Source organism: Eschrichtius robustus, chromosome 20 (assembly GCF_028021215.1).
Source record: "Eschrichtius robustus isolate mEscRob2 chromosome 20, mEscRob2.pri, whole genome shotgun sequence".
Classification (NCBI taxonomy): Eukaryota; Metazoa; Chordata; class Mammalia; order Artiodactyla; family Eschrichtiidae; genus Eschrichtius; species Eschrichtius robustus.
Window position 1 is genome coordinate 21,162,991 of NC_090843.1, and position 20,944 is coordinate 21,183,934.

Here is a 20,944-nt window from a genome sequence, read left to right on the forward strand (position 1 = left end):
ATGTATTTAAAGCAATCACTCATTTTGTTTTTACTCTGAATAAGATCTTCATCTGTAGCAGCAGCCGCCAAGCTATACCTGAGTTCCAATTGCATCTCGTGATAATAACAGCGGCTAATATTTGTTGAGCGTTGACTATGTCAGGCACTGTGATAAGTGCTCATACATCATCTCATTTAACCCAGATAGACAGGTCAGTTCTCAGCAGAAATGGAAAGCACAGCCTGCTAATAACTGGGAGGATTTATGCTCAGCTCTGCTAATGTACACAAGCATCTCAGTTTCCAACCCATTTCTACAGACTTGGAGGAGCCTCTAGCTTGTCAGAGATGGCTTCTTAGAGAAAACTTACACTGCAACTTCTCCAACTCAGAGAAATTCACACGTTCTAACCTGTTTGCCTATAAACTAAGATTTGAAGGAAGCTTTCCCACTTCTGGGAGAGTAGAAGGAGGAGCAAGGCACTGTTATTAATCAAGAAAAGGCTGAAATTAAAGTCTCGCGTTTCACAAGTGTTCATAAACTGCTTTCAGCTTATTATTTTAAAGGAAGCAAACAGCTGTTCCAGAGTCACAAGGAGGGGAGGGCTGGCAAGTTCACTCCCACCTCCGAAGCCTTCCACTTCACCTGGGCAGACTCGGAGAGGGGCCTGGCTAAGTCTCTGAAGACAGGCAGCCCCAAGGAGCGGATCTGTCGGGGGAGGGGAGCTTCGAGGCTGAAGGAGGAGCTCCGACCCCACCCTCAAACTTCAAAGGGAGCAGCCAGATCCTCCCTGAAAAGGCTGGGCTGCCGATACTCCAGGAGGTCGCTCGAGCTCTTCCGACAGCCCGGCGGGAGCTGGAGGGAGCGGGCGGGGAGGCCCGGTGGGGTGAGGGGAGGGAAACTGGGCCCAGGAGCGGGCAGGCGTGGGGCGAGCCAGAGCCTTCTAAAGAAGCCCTGAAGATTCTTGGCGGCCGGAGCTGGAAGGCGGCCGAGTTCTCTTTTGAAAAAAGAGAGACAGAGAAAACAACAACAACAACAAAACCAAAAAAACACCTCGTCTGAGCATGACTCTTGGCCGTGGTGCTTTCACCAGCGCCTCTGCAACGGCTCCCAGAGAAAGCTCGCCAGACGGGGACAGACCGACAGCCCAACTGAGCGGAAGAGCGGCCAGAAACCGGCCCAGGTCGGAGCGGGTGCTTGGAAGTTTGGGGTGGGGGTGAGGGCGGACTGCACCGACGCTGCCATAATTCGTTCAGAGACAATTGGCCATCCATATGGAAAAGATAAAGTAGATCCCTATCTTACAGCAGGCCTCCAAATAAGTTCCAGATGCACTAAAGGCCTACAGGGAACAAACAAAACTACTATGGGGCTTTGGGAAGAAAACACAGAAGGACAGCTTTATAATAGTGGGAGAAGGGACAGCTCCTTTAACAAGGTCTAAAACGTGCAAAATATAAATGAAGAGATGGATAACTTTGTCTACATTAAAATGAAAATCGTCTCTAAGGCAAAAGACATCACACGCAAAATGTAAAGACAAGCCATAGACCCCATAATATTTGCAACCCATACAACCAAGAAAAAATTCGTAGAATATCTTAAAATGTCTAAGAGAAACAGCTCAATAGAAAGAAAAAATCATGGGCAAAGGAAATGAACAGGCAATTCCAGAAGGTCAGTTACAAAAGAAAATTGAATCAACTTTACTTGTGATCATAACTGGAAGTTACAACCATGAGATCCCACTGAGCATCTGTGGGATTGACAAAAATTAAGATCTGACAACCCGTGTGGAACTGAGTATAGAGAAATGAGAATTATGTTGCTAGTAAAAGTGTAAATTGGTACAACCATCTAGGAAAAAATATGCCAAACCTTGTAAAGTTGAAGCTGCACAAGCTCTTGGTAGAGATATTTTCCTTCACGTTCACAAGTGGACGAGTCCTGTACTCACTTGATGTAAGAGAGAATAGTGGAAACAGTCTAACTGGCCCTGTGTGGAAATAGAATAGACTGGTTTTATTCATCCAATGAAATACTTTGAAGCAGTTAAAAGGAATGAAATAAATCTACATGTGTCAACATGGCTAAATCACAAAATCTAATGTAGGGTGAAAAAAACCAGGTTACAAAAGGATATCACACTCTGATACCATTTATGTAAAATTTCAAAGCAAAAAAATATATAGTAAAAATACAAAATCATGCTTGTATGTTTAAAAATTTTTTTAATTTAAAATAAAATAGAAACCACAATGAGATACCACTTCACATTCATTAAGATGTCTACTTTTTAAAGTAACACGTGTTGGCAAGGATGTGGAGAATTTGGAACTCTTGTGCATTGCTGGTGGGAATGTAAAATGGTGCAGCCACTGTGGAAAATGGTATGGCAATTCCTCAAAAAAAGTAAACACAGAATTATCCTATGATCCAGCAATTCCGCTTGTGGGCATATACCCAGAAGAATTGAAAGTAGGCAGTCAAACAGATATTTGTACACCCATGTTCGTAGCAGCATTATTCACAATAGCCAATAGGTGGAAGCAACTCCAATGTCCATGGATGGATGGATATGGAGCTGGAGGAATCAGGCTCCCTGACTTCAGACTATACTACAAAGCAACAGTAATCAAGACAGTATGGTACTGGCACAAAAACAGAAACATAGATCAATGGAACAGGATAGAAAGCCCAGAGATAAACCCACGCACATATGGTCACCTTATCTTTGATAAAGGAGGCAAGCATATACAGTGTAGAAAAGACAGTCTCTTCAATAAGTGGTGCTGGGAAAACTGGACAGTTACATGTAAAAGTATGAAATTAGAACACTCCCTAACACCATACACAAAAATAAACTCAAAATGGATTAAAGACCTAAATGTAAGGCCAGACACTATCAAACTCTTAGAGGAAAACATAGGCAGAACACTCTATGACATAAATCACAGCAAGATCCTTTTTGATCCAGCTCCTAGAGAAGTGGAAATAAAAACAAAAATAAACAAATGGGACCTAATGAAACTTAAAAGCTTTTGCACAGCAAAGGAAACCATAAACAAGACCAAAAGACAACCCTCAGAATGGGAGAAAATATTTGCAAACGAAGCAACTGACAAAGGATTAATCTCCAAAATTTACAAGCAGCTCATGCAGCTCAATAACAAAAAAACAAACAACCCAATCCAAAAATGGGCAGAAGACCTAAACAGACATTTCTCCAAAGAAGATATACAGATTGCCAACAAGCACATGAAAGAATGCTCAACATCATTAATCATTAGAGAAATGCAAATCAAAACTACAATGAGATATCATCTCACACCGGTCAGAATGGCCATCATCAAAAAATCTAGAAACAATAAATGCTGGAGAGGGTGTGGAGAAAAGGGAACACTCTTGCACTGTTAGTGGGAACGTAAATTGATACAGCCACTATGGAGAACAGTATGGAGGTTCCTTAAAAAACTAAAAATAGAACTACCATACGACGCAGCAATCCCACTACTGGGCATATACCCTGAGAAAACCATAATTCAAAAAGAGTCATGTACCAAAATGTTCATTGCAGCTCTATTTACAGTAGCCAGGACATGGAAGCAACCTAAGTGTCCATCATCGAATGAATGGATAAAGAAGATGTGGCACATATATACAATGGAATATTACTCAGCCATAAAAAGAAACGAATTTGAGTTATTTGTAGTGAGGTGGATGGACCTAGAGTCTGTCATACAGAGTGAAGTAAGTCAGAAAGAGAAAAACAAATACAGTATGCTAACACATATATATGGAATCTAAGGGAAAAAAAAAAAAAAAAGGTCATGAAGAACCTAGTGGCAAGACGGGAATAAAGACACAGACCTACTAGAGAATGGACTTGAGGATATGGGGAGGGGGAAGGGTGAGATGTGACAAAGTGAGAGAGTGGCATGGACATATATACACTACCAAACGTAAAATAGATAGCTAGTGGGAAGCAACTGCATAGCACAGGGAGATCAGCTCTGTGCTTTGTGACCACCTAGACGGGTGGCATAGGGAGGGTGGGAAGGAGGGAGATGCAAGAGGGAAGAGATATGGGAACATATGTATATGTATAACTGATTCACTTTGTTATAAAGCAGAAACTAACACACCATTGTAAAGCAATTATACTCCAATAAAGATGTTTTTTAAAAACGTGGTATATGCATACAACAGAATATTATACAGCCTTAACAAGGAATAAAATGCTGATATAGTCTGTAACATGGACTAACCTTGATGACATTATGCTAAATGAAATTAGACAGACACAAAAACACAAAACGGTGTGATTCCACTTATATGAGTTACTTAGTCAAATTCATAGAGACAGAAAGTAGAATGGCGATGGGGGCGGGGTTACTGTTCAAGGGGTACAGTTTCAGCTTGGGAAGGTGACAGTTCTGGAGATGAATGGTGGTGACAGTTGCAGAACGTGTATATACTTAATCCCACAGAATTGTAGTTAAAAATGGTTAAAATGGTAAATTTTGTTAGGTACATTTAATTTAAAAATAGAAATTTAAAAGAAGAAAATTGGCTTGAATCCAGCCCCTCTATCTAGCAGAGCGGGCATAGCCGCTCACCTACCTGTAAAGCGCGGCTGACTCCAGACACCTGGATCGCCCGCCCCTCCCCTCCCCTCCCCCACACCGAGTCGCTACCCCGCGGCCTGGCAAGTCTCACTACGCAGACGCGGAGCTGGGGTGGGTGGGCAGGAGGGGGCGTGGCCTCACTCTGCGCCTGTGCGGAATTCCAGCTGCAACTGCTGTGGGGGAGAAGATGCCCAGGTTGGGCTCCGCGGCCGCCGGCCGAGGGGAGGCCCGCACTGCACACGCGCAGACTGAGCATCCGCGTCAAAAGCCGAAGAGAGCGCGCGCTCCCCACGTCCTGCGCGTCCGGCTGCCAGGCATTAGTCCCTGCCGTGACTCCCGCTTGGCCCGGACGGGCTGGCGCGCCCTCGTCTGAAAAGCGATGCCCCGGGAGATCATCACCCTGCAACTGGGCCAGTGCGGCAACCAGAGTGAGCGAACGATCGCCGGGCCCAGCCAGTCTCCGGTTCTGCCCCTTCGGGTCCCACCCGAGTGCTTCGCATCCTCCAGCCCCCCCTTTCCCTTCCATGAACACCCTGCCCTACTGCGCATGATGAACCAAGTCCCGGACCCCAGACCGAGAGCCCTGCCTCCAGCCCCCGGCTGTCACGGCTCCCAGACTCTTGGGCCCACCCTCTGAGTGTGACAGCCTCTGAGCCTCACCCTGGGCTCCTGAGGCCTTACGGCTCTAGCAGATCCAGGCGTCTCTCCTCTCCCCCCCAGTTGGGTTCGAGTTCTGGAAACAGCTGTGCGCCGAGCATGGTATCAGCCCCGAGGGCATCGTGGAGGAGTTCGCCACCGAAGGCACTGACCGCAAGGACGTCTTTTTCTACCAGGTGCCCCCAGCGACTTAGCCAGGGTTGGCAATGGCCCATGGGGCCTGAAACGAAGGGCTTGGTACTGGGAAACCTGCTGGGCAAAGGAGCCAGGGCGGCTGGCTTGAAGAGGGAGGGCAGGCAGGAGCCAGAGTTGGGAGGACGGGAGGACTGGGTGGGCCCGAGCTTACTGGGCCCGATCCTGGACTCCCCTTGACAGGCAGACGATGAGCACTACATCCCCAGGGCGGTGCTGCTGGACCTGGAGCCGCGGGTGATCCATTCCATCCTCAATTCCCCCTACGCCAAGCTCTACAACCCAGAGAACATCTACCTGTCAGAGCATGGAGGAGGAGCTGGCAACAACTGGGCCAGCGGATTCTCCCAGGTATCCAGGTGGCCATCCCAGAGATTCTTGATGTTCCCTTTCTGGGGCAACGCAGGAACAAGCAGTCTGGGGATTTGCCCACACTGACAATAAATAAGAGACAAGGGGATTACCCTGATAAGAGGGACAGCCAGAGAGAGGTTTATGCAAACTTTGTGCAAACCATTTGCAAAGTAGCATTTCTGGGGGGAGGGCCATAGCCCTCTGTTTGAGGTGGCAGCAGTGTCCGAGAGTAGAATTATTGGTGCTGAAAAGAGATGCTCTCCAGAAACTTCATCCTCATCCTCCCTCCTCATGTCTCTATACAGGGTGAGAAAATCCATGAAGACATCTTTGACATCATAGACCGAGAAGCAGATGGAAGTGACAGCCTAGAGGTGAGGCTGCCCCCCTGGGGGGTGGGGGTGGGGAGGAAGCTGAAAAGTGCTGGGGAAAGGTTAGGAGATAGCCTGATCAGATGTGTGATGGGGGCAATTCAATTCAAAACTCGTCCATTGAGTATCAGATGTGAGATAGTGAGGTAAATAAGGTACAGTCCGTGTCCTCAAGGAGATCCTAATCTGGATGGCATCAGCTCCTTCCTTCTCAAGGAGCCTCAGTCTGGATGGACACAGAGGAAGCCTTGACACATGAGCATGTTGGGAGTGGGGAATGACACAAGCCTGAAGCCTCTCCGCCAGATCCCTGGAGACTGCCTCTCCATCCCTCCCTTGCAGGGCTTCGTGCTGTGTCATTCCATCGCTGGGGGCACCGGTTCTGGCCTGGGTTCCTACCTCTTAGAGCGACTGAATGACAGGTAAGCCTGTGTTTGGGGAGAGGGCATTAGCCCTGTTTCCCTGGGTAATGTCTTTCCTTTTTATCGCTTTTTTCTTTCGGACTGGAAGGCCTACCACTACCACCTTTGAGTCATAGGTAGGAACAGAGCCTGGCCACCCAGAGAACATCTTGGAAGCAGTAACTCCCAGGAGGGGGGTTTGCCTAGGGGGAGAAGGGGACCTACGAGGTTTGATGCTTTAGGCTTATCTTTTTTGGCTTCTGGGCTCTGAAGACTCAGTTCTGCCCTCACCCCTTTTGTATAAGATGTTGGTGGCACTTGGAAAGGAATGGCCCCTGTTATCCCTAGAGAAGATAGAGATGGGCAGTGATGGGAGTCCTTCCAATTTACTATGTCACCTTCCCCTTTCCCTCTTCCTCACCCCCAGGTACCCCAAGAAGCTGGTGCAGACATACTCAGTGTTTCCCAACCAGGATGAGATGAGCGATGTGGTGGTCCAGCCCTACAACTCACTGCTCACGCTCAAAAGGCTGACCCAGAACGCAGACTGTGTGGTGAGCATGCGAGGAGGGAGTGGGGGCTTTGGTCGACCTCCCCAAACCAGAGAGACACCTACACCCTGCCCTTCCCAAGCCCTTGCCCAGAGAACAGAGGACCAACAAAGCCGTACCTGGTGGACCAAATTATGAAATAAGGACCTGACCAAGTTTCTTATAGTCCCTTTAGGCAGCAAGACTCTCAGCAAAGTGAATAACACCCCCCCACCCCACGTGTCTCCACTTAGCCTCTTTTTTTTTTTTAATTAATTAATTAATTTTATTTTTGGCTGCATTGAGTCTTCATTGCTGCGCACGGGCTTTCTCTAGTTGCAGTGAGCGGGGCTACTCTTCGTTGTGGTGTGTGGGCTTCTTATTGTGGTGGCTTCTCTTGTTGCAGAGCACAGGCTCTAGGCGTGCGAGCTTCAGTAGTTGTGGCACGCGGGCTCAGTAGCTGTGGCTTACAGGCTTAGTTGCTCCATGGCATGTGGGATCCTCCTGGACCAGGGCTCAAACCCGTGTCCCCTGCATTGGCAGGCGGATTCTTAACCACTGTGCCACCAGGGAAGCCACTCCACTTAGCCTGTATAATGCCTACTCATGCTCACATTCTCAGCCCAAGGGTCACTTTCTTAGCAAAACCTTCCCTGACCACCGAGACAAGGTCAAATTCCTTTGTGCATATTTCAGGCTATAACTATACTTTGCTGTTGTTTTATATTTAATGTCGGTCTCCCTCCTCTAGACTATAGATGTGGTGAGGGGGAAGACCATGCCTATTTTACTCTCCATAGTTTCTCTAGGCACCATGCCTGGCACATGTTGGACAATCAAATATTTGTTTAATGCACTGGGTGGTAGAAACGTGTCTCCTGATGCCCCAGAGACAGTACTTGCCCTTTAAATTAGCACACCTACTTCCTAGTTTTGGAGTTCTTCCTAGTTTTGGAGTTTAGAGGGGGACTAAGCAAATTACTTATTTCTCTGCCCCCTTTCTCCTCAAAAAGGTGCCGTGACCCTCTTCTGTCCCCCTAGGTGGTGCTGGACAACACAGCCCTGAACCGGATCGCCACAGACCGCCTGCACATCCAGAACCCATCCTTCTCTCAGATCAACCAGCTGGTGAGCCCTCACTCCTAGACTCCTTGGGACTGGAACCCCGCCTTGCCGGAGTGCCATCTGGGGAAGGGAGGCCTCCCAGGACAAGGCCCTTGACACAGCACCCCTGTCCCCAGGTGTCCACCATCATGTCGGCCAGCACCACCACCCTGCGCTACCCCGGCTACATGAACAACGACCTCATCGGCCTCATCGCCTCGCTCATTCCCACACCACGGCTCCACTTCCTCATGACTGGCTACACACCCCTCACCACGGACCAGTCGGTAAGAGCAGCCCTCAGGCCCAGCAGGCCCTGCCTAGCCTTTCTCTTTTCCCTGCTGCACCCGGAGCTGCCCCGTGCAGCCCCCAGAGGCCCTGCGCTCAGGGACTGGCACAGGCTGGGCGACTTCCTGGCTGACTTGCTCTCCTCTTCCCTCTGCCTGTGGCTCCCTGCAGGGCCCGGGCTGTACGGGGTCTGCTGATGCTCCCGCACAAGGGCGTGAGCTTGCTGAGCTCGGGAGGACTGAGATCCCCGATCCCACAGCAGAGGCTCAGGGTGGACCTGAATCTAAGGACACTCCCCAGAGAGGCCAAACTACCCCGAGTCTGATGGGGATGTGTGTTGCCTACTGCTCTGTCCGTGCGTGTCTCGACTGTGCCCTGAGTGCTGGCCTGCCCTGTGGCCACTCTCCCCTCAGGTGGCCAGCGTGAGGAAGACCACGGTCCTGGACGTCATGAGGAGGCTGCTGCAGCCCAAGAACGTGATGGTGTCCACGGGCCGGGATCGCCAGACCAACCACTGCTACATCGCCATCCTCAACATCATCCAGGGGGAGGTGGACCCTACCCAGGTAGGTGAGGCCCCTTCGTTCTACCCCCAGAGCCCACAGGGGTAGAGGAGAGGCTACCACCACCACTCCTGTGCCCACCCCAGGTCCACAAGAGCCTGCAGAGGATCCGGGAAAGGAAGTTGGCCAACTTCATCCCCTGGGGCCCAGCCAGCATCCAGGTGGCCCTGTCCAGGAAGTCGCCCTACCTGCCTTCTGCCCACAGGGTCAGCGGGCTCATGATGGCCAACCACACCAGCATCTCCTCGGTGAGCCTAGCCTCCTGGTCTTCTTTGGCCACTCTCTTCCACTAGCCACCTTCCTCATTCTCCCCCAGATCCATTCCAACCCCTTGTCTTGCACTGGCTCCTGGAGATTTCTATCTCTTGCAGCTCTTTGAAAGTTCCTGCCAGCAGTACGACAAGCTGCGGAAGCGGGAGGCCTTCCTGGAGCAGTTCCGCAAGGAGGACATCTTCAAGGAGAACTTTGACGAGCTGGACAGGTCCAGGGAGGTCGTGCAGGAGCTTATTGACGAGTACCATGCAGCCACGCGGCCAGACTACATCTCCTGGGGCACCCAAGAGCAGTGACTTCCTCCCCACTGCACCCCCTGGACAGTAAGCACAGCCCCCATCATGCCTGGTCCCTCTGGTCCAAATTCCCCTCACCAACAACCTTTCTAGGTTCTTCTCCAGCCCAGGAGTTGGCCCTGCTTCCTCCCTTCCATGCCTGACCCTTGGTATGCTTATTTAGCTCTAATAAAGTAATAAAGCTTCATTGTGAATATAGTCAGGCCTTGGTCTATGAATATGGGGGATGATAAAAGGATCTCCATGGTGCCTCACAGTTTCCAGGCATGTGTTGGTAGGGTGGCCTTTACCTGCTCTAGCTTAGTCCCGGTCTTTGTGTGTCCACTGTTTCCATGAGCATCCCTTGCCTAGAACCAAGCTGTTCTACTGGAGCCAGTCCTACTCTCAAGACTACAGAGGATTACTGATGTCTGCTGTCTCCTCAGTGCCTAAGCTCCTGCCCCAGGGTGGATCAGTATTGCCCATATTGCCCCAGCCTCCTCCACTCAGGGCAGAGGCTGTAGAGGCTACTGAAGGACGGCCTGCAGCATTCTGAGCAGGTCAAGAAAGCCAAGACTGTATTCCCAGGCACAAGGCGATTAGATCCTCAGGAATCAATCCCAATTCAGCCCAATCTGATAAAAGTAGGGCTGAGCCCATCCTGATAAATTCTTTATCTGTGCCAGAGAAGTTCTTGGGTCTGATCCTGCCCCAGGCTTCTTCTGTTCCAGTCCCAAAGCAGTAGGCACACTAAAGATGGACCCAACCAAGACCCAGAAGCTGGACACCAGGGTAGGACTGGGTAGTGCCAGTCCTGATGACTCACTGTCCTCGGGCCTCAGGGATGCCAAGAGGCCACCCCTATGCCACTCAGTGGAAGAAGGATGAGTAATTGCCAGCTTCCAAAGCTGTCCTCTTGCCTGCCCCACCCACCACCCTAGGGCAGCATACGGGCCAGGAGGAGGTTAAATCCAGAAGGTCACGGAGGGTGGAGCCCTGTGGTGTTCAGACTCCCCTCAGTGCTGGTAAAAGCCCAGAGTGTGGGCGTCCCCGGAGGTGGAGCTCTGAGCTCTGGGGCTCCAACTTATCCCACTGACAACACTCCCACAGGAAGGGTTTGTGTAAATAAGGAATTTTTTTGTGTGTGTCTTCTCTTCTACAAATAAATTAAGAAACAAACTAGAAAATCGTCTGCACCCATTGCAGCCCTTGGGTGTGGGGTGTGCCCTGTCCCTGCAGGGCCAAAAGGGTCCATGGTTCCCTGAAATCGCAGAGCAGTCCAAGTCCAGGATGGAGGCAAGAGGGAGGTCGTGACCTCTTGGCAAGCTCAGTCCTGCAGCTGCCCCAAACAGCCAGACTGTCCCTGGGGCTCGTCCAGGCCCGGGTGCTGGCTGGGAGGGGAGGTGTCTGGCAGGTCTTGGCATGGAGGAGGACTACTGCTGGGCCTCTCAGGGGAGGGGTTGGCCAAGTAGGCATTCACCAGCTGCATGATCTCTTCCACCTAAGGGAGGGCAGAGGTCAGAGTACACAAAGGGCCACTGGGTTCTCCTTTTTCTCATCCTCCACCCAGGCTCCTTCCCAAGGCCTTACATGAGCTGCCCCCTACAATCTTTCCTTCCTCCTCATCGCTCTCCCTCACTCACAATGTGCCAATCACACTTGCTTCTTTCTGCTCCTCTAATATCCTAAGGTTATTCTCAACTCAGGGCCTTTGCACTTGCAAGTCCCTCCACCTGGAATGCTGTGCCCCCAGATCTTCCTTTGGCTAGCTTAAGTGTCACTGTTGTTGCGTATCTTTTCCTGACCGTCCTACCTAATGCTATGGCCCCCTCCAATCACTTCCTGTCTCACTACCCTTTCCTTCATAGCATTTGTCACTGTCGTAAATAGTCTTTGAGGGGACTTCCCTGGCTGTCCAGTGGCTGAGACTCCACACTTCCACTGCAGGGGGCATGGGTTCCATCCCTGGTCAGGGAACTAAGATCCCGCATGCCGCCTGGTGTGGCCAAAAAACTTAGAAAAAAAAAAAAAAAAAGTGCTTGATTCCTTGTTTAGTGTCTGATTGCTGGCTCTGATGTAAGCTCCTTGTTTGTCTTTGATCACTGTTGGATCTCCAGGGTCTAGAGCTGTACCTGGCCCATGCTCAATGCTTAATAAATGTTTCTTGACATCCTTTCCCTTCCTTCCTCCTTCTACACCCTCTTCCCACTCACCTGGGGACTCTGCAGGAGGAGCTGGCTCTCTCCCACCCTCAATGCCAGGGTATGGGGGCCCATTAGTTGGCAGGCGGCCACACGGCCATAGCTGACACGGTGAACGGGCTGTGTCTCACCCGGTCGGGAGAGGGACATGGCCTTGGCTCCCAGGCCCAGGCATAGCTTCTGTGGAGCGCCCCCACCAGGCTCCTGCGGACAGACAGGCAGAGTCAGGGTGGAAGGAGGGAACCCTGCAGCATTATTTTTGGTGTGGGGAGATGGCTGTGAGCAAGAAGTTTCCTGGTCCGCCCCTATAATCCACAGGTCCACAGAGGTGAGGGCCCCAGGGCCAGTGACTCCTGGGGTTTGAGATGGGCAGCTGTGCTGGGTGTAGGGAGTGAAGTGACCCACAATGGGGGCCTGTGGCTCTGGGGCAAAGGTGTGGGGCTCGGGCCGCCAGAGTCCCCCTCTCCCTTCTCCCCCTCACCGTGCTCAGCTCCAGAACGTCATACCGAGCAGCGCCGAACCCTGGACACTGCGCCGCCAGAGCCAGGTAGGCAGCCATGGCCTCAGCTCGGCCCATGCCCCGTAGCCGCTTCCAGCCTCCCAGCACAGCAGCCGCCGTGCCGGCGCCACCTCCTCCCTCGCGGGCCACGCTTCCCGCCGGGCGGCCGGCCCCGCCGCGCCGGGCCCGCTCCGCCCGCCTCTTGGCCAGGCCCGGGCTCCAGATTGCCCCGGCCAGCAGGGCGGCGGAGCGGGGAGGCCTGGGCACCGGGCGGGGAGGGTCTTCACGCGGCGGGGCCGGGGTGGGCAGCAAGCGGTCCAGGCGCGGCAGGGGCGCCCGCGGGGAGAAGTCTCGGTGCAGACTCCGCAGGCGCAGCGCCGCCTGGGCGCGCAGCGTGTCGTCGGGCAGGGCCGGCCGGCCGCGCAGCAGCAGAGCGTGAGCCTACGGGGAGGCAGGGGGCGTCAGCGCTGGAGCGGCGGGGTACCGTCGCGAAGACACCTCGGGGTGTGGAACCTGAGGTCTGGGTTCGAGCACCGCCTCCCCAGGGGTTGCCATAACGACGAAATGCGATGGCCCAGAAAGGGAGGGGTTCAGGCTCGCGGGTCTTCGCTGGGCGTGAATACCGGAGATCCTCACCTGCTCAAAGAGGAAGGGCAGTTCGTGACCGTCTGGGGACAGCCCCTCACGGTGCAGTGGTCCGTGAAGACGCAGACACAGTCTCCAGCCGGAGTCCGGCGGGTCCTCCAGCCCGGCTTCCTCCGCCGCCAAGCTGCAGAATAAAGAAGGCCGCGATGCTTCCGGGAAGCAGGGGCCCCCAAGGCGCGGGCCCAGGGGAAAGAGGCGGGGCCAGATGTTTGGGGCGGGGCCCTGGCGGAATGAACAGAGTAGGCGAGCCTTGAAGCCTGACTGCAAACCGCCGGCGGACAAGAATCCATCTGTGAACCAGTGAAATTTACTGTTCCGGGCAAGTGGCAGGCGCTCGGTAAACGTTTGCTTAGGGATTGACCGAAGCCGAGAGGCGAATGGGCTAACGGAGAGCAGGGCTGGGGCTGGACATTTACTTCTCAAACCTGGTGAGCACGTCGGCCACGAGAGTCCCCCCGGCCAGGGCTCGCTCCTGGGCCCCTCGCTGCTCGTACAGCGCGAATGCATTGCGGCTCCGGGTCAAGCCCAGCCGCCCCACCAGCTCTCGAGCAACCTGGAGGGGTGAGAACATAAGAGGAAAGTCAGACCCAGACCGCGCAGGGGTCTTGCCAGTACTTCTGGAGGGGTCTAACTGGAGGAGTCTTTCAGGTCTCTTAGTCCCGCCACATACAGCCGTTACCCAACTGATGACTCTCAGACTCGGGCAAACCTAGGGCCCAGGCACCAGGAGAGCCAGGCATGGGAAGCTGGGAGGAAGGTTGAGGTTTCAGGGGTTTTCTCTGTGGTCTTACGTCTCCCGCCGTGGTGTGGGAGTCTATGGCCACAGGGCAGGCACCAGCCCCCGGACAGTGCACGGTGCACAACAACTCCTGCCGTCGGCTCAGCGCGGAAATCTCTGCCAGCGAGGGCACCAGCTCCCGGCCGCGCGTCCGGCCCAGCGCTTTTCGTATGAAGCGCGCGTATTCCGCCAGTTCCGAGTCCGGGAGCGCCTGCTCAGTCCTGGGTTAGGGAGAACTGGAGAGTCAGTGCTCCGAGGGCTTTCCTTCACCTCCTCCCTATTGCCTTCTTACTTTATAGTTTATTTCGCCTCGCCGATTCCCTCCCCTCCAACTCTTAAGTTCCTTGAAGGCAGCGCGGCCAGATCTTCTGAATCTACCCCGATGCTCTGTATGGAGCAGAATTACTTTCTAAGGCCCCTGGCAGCTTTCTCTTTACTGCCCCCTCCCACTTCCCAAAGTTTCCATGATCCTCCTTCGGGTTGAAATCCAAACTCCAGCCTCATTCCTCTTTCCAACCTAAAAGCCCTGGCGCTGGACTGCATCAGCTCCGAGAAAAACAGCCTTTTAATAATTCCGCTGCCCAAAGTGGGGAGCCTTTTTGTAATTCCTCCGCTCGCAAGTGGTGTATGATCTTGTAATTCCCACAAAGGCACTATGCATATTAGCAGAGCCCTGACCTTGGAGCAAGTCCCTTCCCTTGTCTGGGTCCAAGTTCTCCATCTGCCAAACCCTTTGGAAAGACCTGCCATTCTTTCCCAGCCCCTTAGCTCCCTTGCCTTGGCCTTACCCCCACGCCTCCCCTCTCACCTCTCCAGATGCCCCAGGAGGTGCCCCCGTACAGGTCCGCCAGGCCGGAAGGTACAGCTCATGCAAGTGAGGAGCTGCCAGTACCGCAGGGCCGCAGGGTCTTGGGTAGCTGGAGGCCCGGGGGGGCCTGCGGGGCCCGAGGTCTGCTTAGCCAGCTGCAGGAAGAGCTCGTCTCGGAGCGCGGGCAGGTCCCGGCAGGTCTGGAGCACACCCTGCATCAGGGGCCCGGGGCGCCGCGCCCCCTCCAGGGCCTGCAGCGCCAGGAACAGCCGCACCGCCTCCTCGCGCAAGGGAGCGTAGCCCGGACCTGCGGGACGGCGGGGGCGGAGGGACGGTTTGGAGAGGGGACACAGAGCTGGGCCCTGGGAGGTAGGCGTGAACCAGGGGAAGGTCAGAGGGAGTGTAAGGGGACAGGGGTGGCAAGGAGGGGAGAGTGCGAAGGACAGGAAGAGTGAAGGGAAAGCAATCGTCCCCACAGAGCCAAATTCAACCCCTGCCACCCGGGAATCTCCCCCTCCAGATCCCCTAAGGCTGCACTTTGAGTTAGTAACTTGGAGGGATGGACTATAAGGACACAGGGTCAACCTTCAGATTCTGTATTTGGGTACTGACAGCTATCACCATGGGCCAGAAAACAGGTTGGACCGCGAGTCAGAAAACCAGGGTTCTTCTCCCAGCTCCCCGTTATCCTCTAGCTTGAGGACCTGGGCCTGTCACTATTCCCTTTTGGGGAGAAGTATAACTAGATGAGGTCAGCACATTCTCCCAAGGTGGTGGCTTTCCCACCACTTGTAAAGGCAGTATGCCATGGTGTTGAGAGTATAATGAAAGAACAAAATAGAGGGTGTAAAAACTCATGAAGGAACATCAGTAGTCAGAATGAGATCCAGAGAAGGTGGTCAAAGGGAGCCTTTACTTTCTGTGCTGGCTTTCCTCCCCCTCTACCTTGGGTATCAGTCTGCTCAGCTTCTGGTTTCATCTTCATCCTTTGAAAAATGAGGGGCTGGGTAGGCCCCCTGAGGACTCCTAGATCCCTATCAGGTGAGGCATTCAGATTCCCCATCCAAGGGTCTTGGGCCATGACACCACTCACCTGGGGCACTGACTCCGTAGGGCAGGGGCAGAAGTGGGGCATACAGGGCCCCACTAGTGTGCCTCAGAATTGGGTTCCGTCTGTAAATAAGGGCCACAGCTTCCGGGTCCCCACAACTCTCCTAGAGGCCATGGAAATGATCAAAGTGATGGAGAAGGGGGCTCACCATGAACCCAGAAAGTTTATGGGTCCACCACCCTCCTCTTTCTCCATGGAGTTCCCTCCCTCGCACCTGAATGTCCCTGAGCAGCAGCTGGGTGGGGGTCTCCAGCGGCGCCTTGGAGGCTATCACTTCGCGCAGCGCCACCCCCCAGCGCTCTGCCTCAGCGTGGCGGGGCGAGCAGAGCCGGACGCTATGCTTCCGGCCAGACACGGTCACTGACCACAGACCTGGGGGAAAGAGAGGCCGCGGAGGTCAATCAGGGCTGGCTGGGGCAGCTACCTAGGGAGGTAGGAGAATCCCCATGAGGTCTCACCGGTCTCCTTGGGCCTGCGCTCAGGGCCGGTCACCGAGCACAGGCTGGTGAGCACGAGGCTCCCGAGGCGCCGCGCCCCCTTCCCGCTGCTGCTGAACTGGTCCAAGGAGTCCCGGGTGAGCACGAACCAGGCTCGGCGCGGAGGCAACCAGGGCCGCGCCCCTCCTCCGCGGGGCTCGCGGTACAGCCAACCTGCAGGGAGAAGGAGGGAAAGGGGATCAGCAGGAGAAGACATTATCCCGTGGAGGGTTGGGATTGGGGCCTCTAGAGCGCATGAGGTGGATCCCCACCTTTCACGACGACGTCTGGGTCGTCTTCTGACGGCCCCTTCTCCGGGATGAGGTTCCGTGTCTCCTCCCAGCTTTGCAGCCTGGGCAAGAGGGGAGCGAGGGTTGGGCAAGCCTGGCGGTCCTGCACCCCGCCTCCAGGAGGCTCCTCTCTAAGGGCTCCCCAGACCGCGAGGGGTGCCTACTCCCCGGGCTGGGCACCCCTCCCCCAGGCTGTGGGAACCGCTGGGCCGTTCTGACCTCGCACCAGAAATAGCCCGGACCCCCCCCTCTTCCTCCCCGCGCCCCCAGCCGGACCGCCCCCCGGGACCCCGGCCAAACCACAGCGTCCGGCGTAAGGCCTTTCCCTTATTGCACAACCGCGGGAGGGAAGACGGTGAAGACGGGGGTCCCAGACCATGGGACGCAGGGGCTGAGTTCACCTGTCTGAGACTGGCCCGCTCCTCACAGGCTGAGTCAGCGTCACATCCAGGGGGCCCTGGGGAAACAGGCAGGGTGGCCCTCAGGCTAAGAACCCTCCTCCCAGGATGCCAGTGGCTTCTGGCCCAGGACAGCGCTGCTCAGGGGATTGGGGAGTCAAGGAGTGGGATGGTGACTGTGACTGCGACTGAGCGAGCTGAAGCCACTGGGCTCGCCCCTTCCACCAGTCTCTACAGAACAGCCCAAGCTAAGAAGCCAAGACTCTCGCCTGGTCTCTGTGATTCTTTAAAGAGGCAATCAGGTGTTGGGGTAGAGTAGAAAAAGCACTGGGCAGAGAGTCAGGAGACCTGGGTTCTAATACCGGCTCAACCGCTAACTCGGATCTACAAACTTGCTGAGGAACCCTGGCAAGCCCCTTCGAGTCTTTGGGCCTTAGGTTCCCAATCTGTGAAGAGGGAGAGGTGGATGAAGTCCTTTCTTGCTCTGGCAGTCGAAGTCACCCCCTCCTCCTCATTTTCCCTTCATTGGCTGGCGGGTGTTCAGGCTGGCAGGCAGGCGGTAGGCACGGAGGTGAATGAAGGGAAGAGGGACCCTTTCGGTATAGGGCTTTCTCCAAGAGCTTCTTATACCCTCCCACAGGGACCCCTGAAACTCAGTAGGAAGTAAAGACCCTGTCTTTTTGCTGGGGCTCAGGCCAGGCTGAAGAATACTCTCCATGGGAGGTACAGTCCAGGATTTTGCCCTCCCTCTACCACCCCCTGTGCCCTGGAACTTCTACTGTAGACTGGGGTCTAAGAAAGGCCTAAAACCCAACCGGGAGCCAGGTCAGGCGGGAACTGTGCCATAGTCCCATTGCATCCAGGCAGCTAAAGTCAGGAGGGGGAGGTGGGGGAAGGGGGCCAGGGACACCTGTCCCCAAGCTCCGAGGAGGGGGGTGGTGGTGGAGGTGGAGCATGAGGGAGGCAATGGCAGTGGTTCACAAAGCTGACCCTGCTCAGGCTGGAACCTTGGGGACGCCTGGGTCCTGTGCCTTCGGGAGGCGCAGATCCTCTTATCTTCTGGAGGGTCTGAGAGGGGCTCTCGGCCACACCACCATAAGGGCAGGTGCTGACCCCTCTCTTAGACCAAGTCCCCTAATCGCAGTCCCCTGATTCCCTCCCTCCCCGCCCCCCTCTATATTTATCCGCCCTCCGCCTCCGCCAGGTGCTGGCGCCGGCCCCAGCGGCGCAGCCCGCCCCACCCGGGCACTGAGCCACCGGGCCTGCTGGGGACCCCTGAGCGGGGGAAGGGAGCCTGACCCAGGCCACAGCACACGCGAGTCTGGTTGCCCGGAGTTTGCTTGCTGGCGTGCAGGGGCATCAGAGAGGGGACGTCAGGGGATGATGGTCTCCCACACCAATAGAGCCTCAGTTTCGCCACGGGGAGGTTCGACAAAACCCGGGAGCCGAGTGTCCCTCACCATTCCCTCAGGGATTCCCCAGGAGCCTCACCAGGGAGGCCCTGAGTGTCAGGGTAATGATGAGGGGTCCTCGGAGAGTTGTGGCCCCCAGCTCCCTCTCCGTGGGGTCCCCGCCACGGACCCCAGTCTGAGGATGCCTGCTTCCCCTTGCCCAGGTCCCCGCGGCGGGAACTCCCGCATCTGGCCCCAGCGCTCAGCGCTCAAGAATTGGAAGCGGAGCGGACCCAGGTGTCCGAGCCGCCCAGCCGGCCTCGCCACATTCCTCGGCGCTGGCGGAGGCGGAAGGAGACGGGATGGGACGCGGGCCCAGCGGAGAAGGGAGAGGCTGGGCCAGGTCGGGCCAGGCGTGACGCCTGCCCTGCCTCAGGGCCCCCAGCAGGTGGACAGCGCCCAGCGTGCTGCGCGAGGCCCACAGGCACATCCCGAGGCGGGCTGCTGCTTGAGCTCTCGGGGGCTTCTGGCCCCCAGGCAAAAACGTCTCCCGAGCCCCCAGTCCACAAGAGCACGGCGTTTGGCTGGAGTCTGGAGCAGGATCAGGCGTGACGGCCGGTTGTAGTGAGAGGGATTGAGACAAGGCTTCAAACCCCCCGGGACTTACCCTCCCGCCGCCCGCTGGACTCGGGGTCCGTAGCTCAAAGGTCTCCTCGTCCTCGTCTTCGTCCCCGTCCCCGCTAAGCTCGCCGTCCCCGTAGTCCCGGTGCAGAAGAGTAAAGCCTCGACGGCAGCAGAGGAGCCACCACAATCCCCCGGGGAGAGGCATCCGGGCGAGCAGCCGGGGGATGGGGGTGCGGGCAGCCGGGGCCGAGCTGCAGGGGGTCGGAGAAACTGGCGGGGTTCCGACCCGGGCGGGGGGGAAAGATGAGGAAGGGAGGAGGGAAAGGGAGAGGGGGACTGGGAGGAGGCGGTGTCCGGCTCTGGGGTGCAAGGGGTCGCTAGCTAGAGCCTGCGGGGGGCTCAGAGTCTGGGCCCCCGGAGGGGGAGGGGGGAAGCGGGGGTGGGGGAGGAGGGAGCAATGTCCGGAGCTGGGAAGTAGTGTCCGTTGTAGTGTCCAGCCCTGTGGGGGGCAGTGTCCGGTGCAGTGTCCGAGGTGGGCAGTTGTCCAAGCTCCAGGGAGGGTCGTGTCCGGTAGGGCGTCCGGTGGCCGGGGCCCGGGCCGAGCGCGCTGCGCTCCCTGCAGCCCCGGGACTGGCGCGCTAGGGGCGCGAGCACAGTGCCGGGACCCCGCCTCCCCAACCCCCTCCCCTTCGGCCCCCCCCCCTTCTTTTTCTCCTCCCTTCTTTACAGGGCTGTGTCCAGTTTTCGTCACAGCCTCCTTTGTCCAATCCCTGTGCCTGGCGCCGGGCGAGGCCACCAATCAAGCTACTGAAACCGCGGCGGGTTGCATCATGTGTCCCTGGCTTGGTGACAGCGGGGAGGGGCAGGGGAATAAGGAGGGAGGGGGCAATGCGATGTTAGCCACGCCCCCGCTTCGGAGGTCGGACACGGACTGCTAGGGACGTCACGGAAGCCCGCCTTCAGGCTCTTGTTTTAACTCTTGGCTCACCAACCAACAAATTAAAAGCACTCGAGCAGGAGCTTTGGAGAACAAAGTGCCCATAGCGCATAGAGAAAGGCTCCGACTGCTGCCCTCTGCACCCCTGTCTCGTCTCAGGGTTCCAGAGAAAGGAAAGAGCCTTAGCTACCTGCGCCAAGCACAGCCCTAGAGGTAGCCCTCCGCCCCTGGATGAAGGAGTCCAGTTCCGCGATCTGAGTCACCTCCTTTTGAGGTGAAGAAGCTGAGGCAGAGACTCTGGGAGAGTGCAGACCAAGGCCGGAAATAAAATCTAATGTAGAGCGCACAGCTCACTGAACTCCAGTTGGGAGAGTGACTTCGGATTCTAGGGAATTCCGTGGTCTTCGAACGGAGTGGAGGCTTCTCAGGGTGACTATCCTGCGGTTCTGTGTAGGAAGGGGTTAACCAAGGCTCTAAGAGGACGGGGCGGGGCCAGAGGAGGGGCGGGGCCAGGGCGACCGCGGGCGCGCGCGTGCGTTGCTGACTCAGCGGCGATTCCTGAGATCACTGGTGGAGGGTTCCAGGTTGGCCCCCAGTGACTGGCGTGTGGGACCCTTTGAAGATCGGCGCTATGTCCGGGACTTCCCTGGATCCTGACCCCTGGAGCCCGTGGTTCTTGGTCTCAGCCGCCGGAGACTCCGAGAAGGAAGGCTAGCCCGAGCTGGGCGCGGCGGGACAGGGCGGGGACGGCAGGCCAGCGCCTCCCTGGAGACATCCCCGCCACGCTCCGCCCCTCTTGCCCTGGGTCCCCAGACTCCAGGCTGGAGTGGTCGGGGCAGCTTGGCTGACCGGATATTAAACTGCGAGAGTTGTCGCACGTGGACACCATCCTGCCTGTCGTGACTGTGTAAAACAAAGACCAGGAATCAATGTCTTTAGAGGCCATCCCAGCCTTGCCCTCGCCCCAGATGAGAGTGGCCTGCGCTGAGACTTCCTAGGGATGGAAACACCACACCATATACTCTCTTCCCTCTCTGGATCCCAGGCCCTTGCCTGCAGGGAAGTTCTTTCCGTTGTCTAACCTCTCTCTTTCCGGCAGGCTCAGTACATTCCCTCTGACCCCGTCCCCAAGGAAGATGGAGAATGGCTGTCACCCCACCCCCACCCC

The 20,944-nt window shown here is 55.8% G+C and overlaps 2 protein-coding genes across 5 annotated transcripts; one reads left to right on the forward strand and one right to left on the reverse strand.

The window, feature by feature from the left end:
- Nucleotides 1-4,769: 4,769 nt before the first annotated feature.
- Nucleotides 4,770-9,837, forward strand: LOC137754545 (tubulin gamma-2 chain). The gene is made up of 11 exons (XM_068530302.1): nucleotides 4,770-5,038; nucleotides 5,331-5,443; nucleotides 5,643-5,810; nucleotides 6,119-6,187; nucleotides 6,527-6,606; nucleotides 7,013-7,139; nucleotides 8,157-8,243; nucleotides 8,357-8,506; nucleotides 8,921-9,073; nucleotides 9,157-9,318; nucleotides 9,442-9,837. The coding sequence occupies exons 1-11, from the start codon at nucleotides 4,990-4,992 to the stop codon at nucleotides 9,637-9,639; spliced, it is 1,356 nt and encodes a 451-aa protein (XP_068386403.1). The 5' UTR covers nucleotides 4,770-4,989; the 3' UTR covers nucleotides 9,640-9,837.
- An 897-nt stretch (nucleotides 9,838-10,734) lies between these two features.
- On the reverse strand, nucleotides 10,735-19,504 carry PLEKHH3 (pleckstrin homology, MyTH4 and FERM domain containing H3). Of its 4 annotated transcripts, none has more exons than XM_068530301.1 (13): nucleotides 18,883-19,504; nucleotides 16,828-16,883; nucleotides 16,409-16,488; nucleotides 16,119-16,310; nucleotides 15,875-16,032; nucleotides 15,643-15,763; nucleotides 14,550-14,856; nucleotides 13,755-13,962; nucleotides 13,389-13,516; nucleotides 12,955-13,087; nucleotides 12,301-12,759; nucleotides 11,832-12,023; nucleotides 10,735-11,119 (listed from the first exon to the last, which is right to left on the reverse strand). In XM_068530301.1, the coding sequence occupies exons 1-13, from the start codon at nucleotides 19,042-19,044 to the stop codon at nucleotides 10,946-10,948; spliced, it is 2,370 nt and encodes a 789-aa protein (XP_068386402.1). In that variant the 5' UTR covers nucleotides 19,045-19,504; the 3' UTR covers nucleotides 10,735-10,945. The 4 variants fall into 4 exon arrangements, 2 of the variants coding, with proteins under 2 accessions (XP_068386402.1, XP_068386401.1); XM_068530300.1 differs by having other exon boundaries at nucleotides 13,380-13,516; XR_011071877.1 differs by having other exon boundaries at nucleotides 10,981-11,119; nucleotides 12,326-12,759.
- Between the last annotated feature and the right edge of the window lie 1,440 nt (nucleotides 19,505-20,944).

Bases quoted from the DNA above. Each gene is read 5' to 3' on its own strand.
- PLEKHH3 (XM_068530300.1), bottom strand. From the start codon at position 19,044: ATGCCTCTCCCCGGGGGATTGTGGTGGCTCCTCTGCTGCCGTCGAGGC. The intron at 16,033-16,118 runs GTGAGACCTCAT...TCTTTCCCCCAG, and splicing joins GCGCAGGCCCAAGGAGACCG to GTCTGTGGTCAGTGACCGTG. The intron at 12,760-12,954 runs GTGAGGATCTCC...GCCTCCCCGTAG, and splicing joins TGCCCTTCCTCTTTGAGCAG to GCTCACGCTCTGCTGCTGCG.
- LOC137754545 (XM_068530302.1), top strand. From the start codon at position 4,990: ATGCCCCGGGAGATCATCACCCTGCAACTGGGCCAGTGCGGCAACCAG. The intron at 5,039-5,330 runs GTGAGCGAACGA...TCTCCCCCCCAG, and splicing joins GGGCCAGTGCGGCAACCAGA to TTGGGTTCGAGTTCTGGAAA. The intron at 5,444-5,642 runs GTGCCCCCAGCG...TCCCCTTGACAG, and splicing joins AGGACGTCTTTTTCTACCAG to GCAGACGATGAGCACTACAT.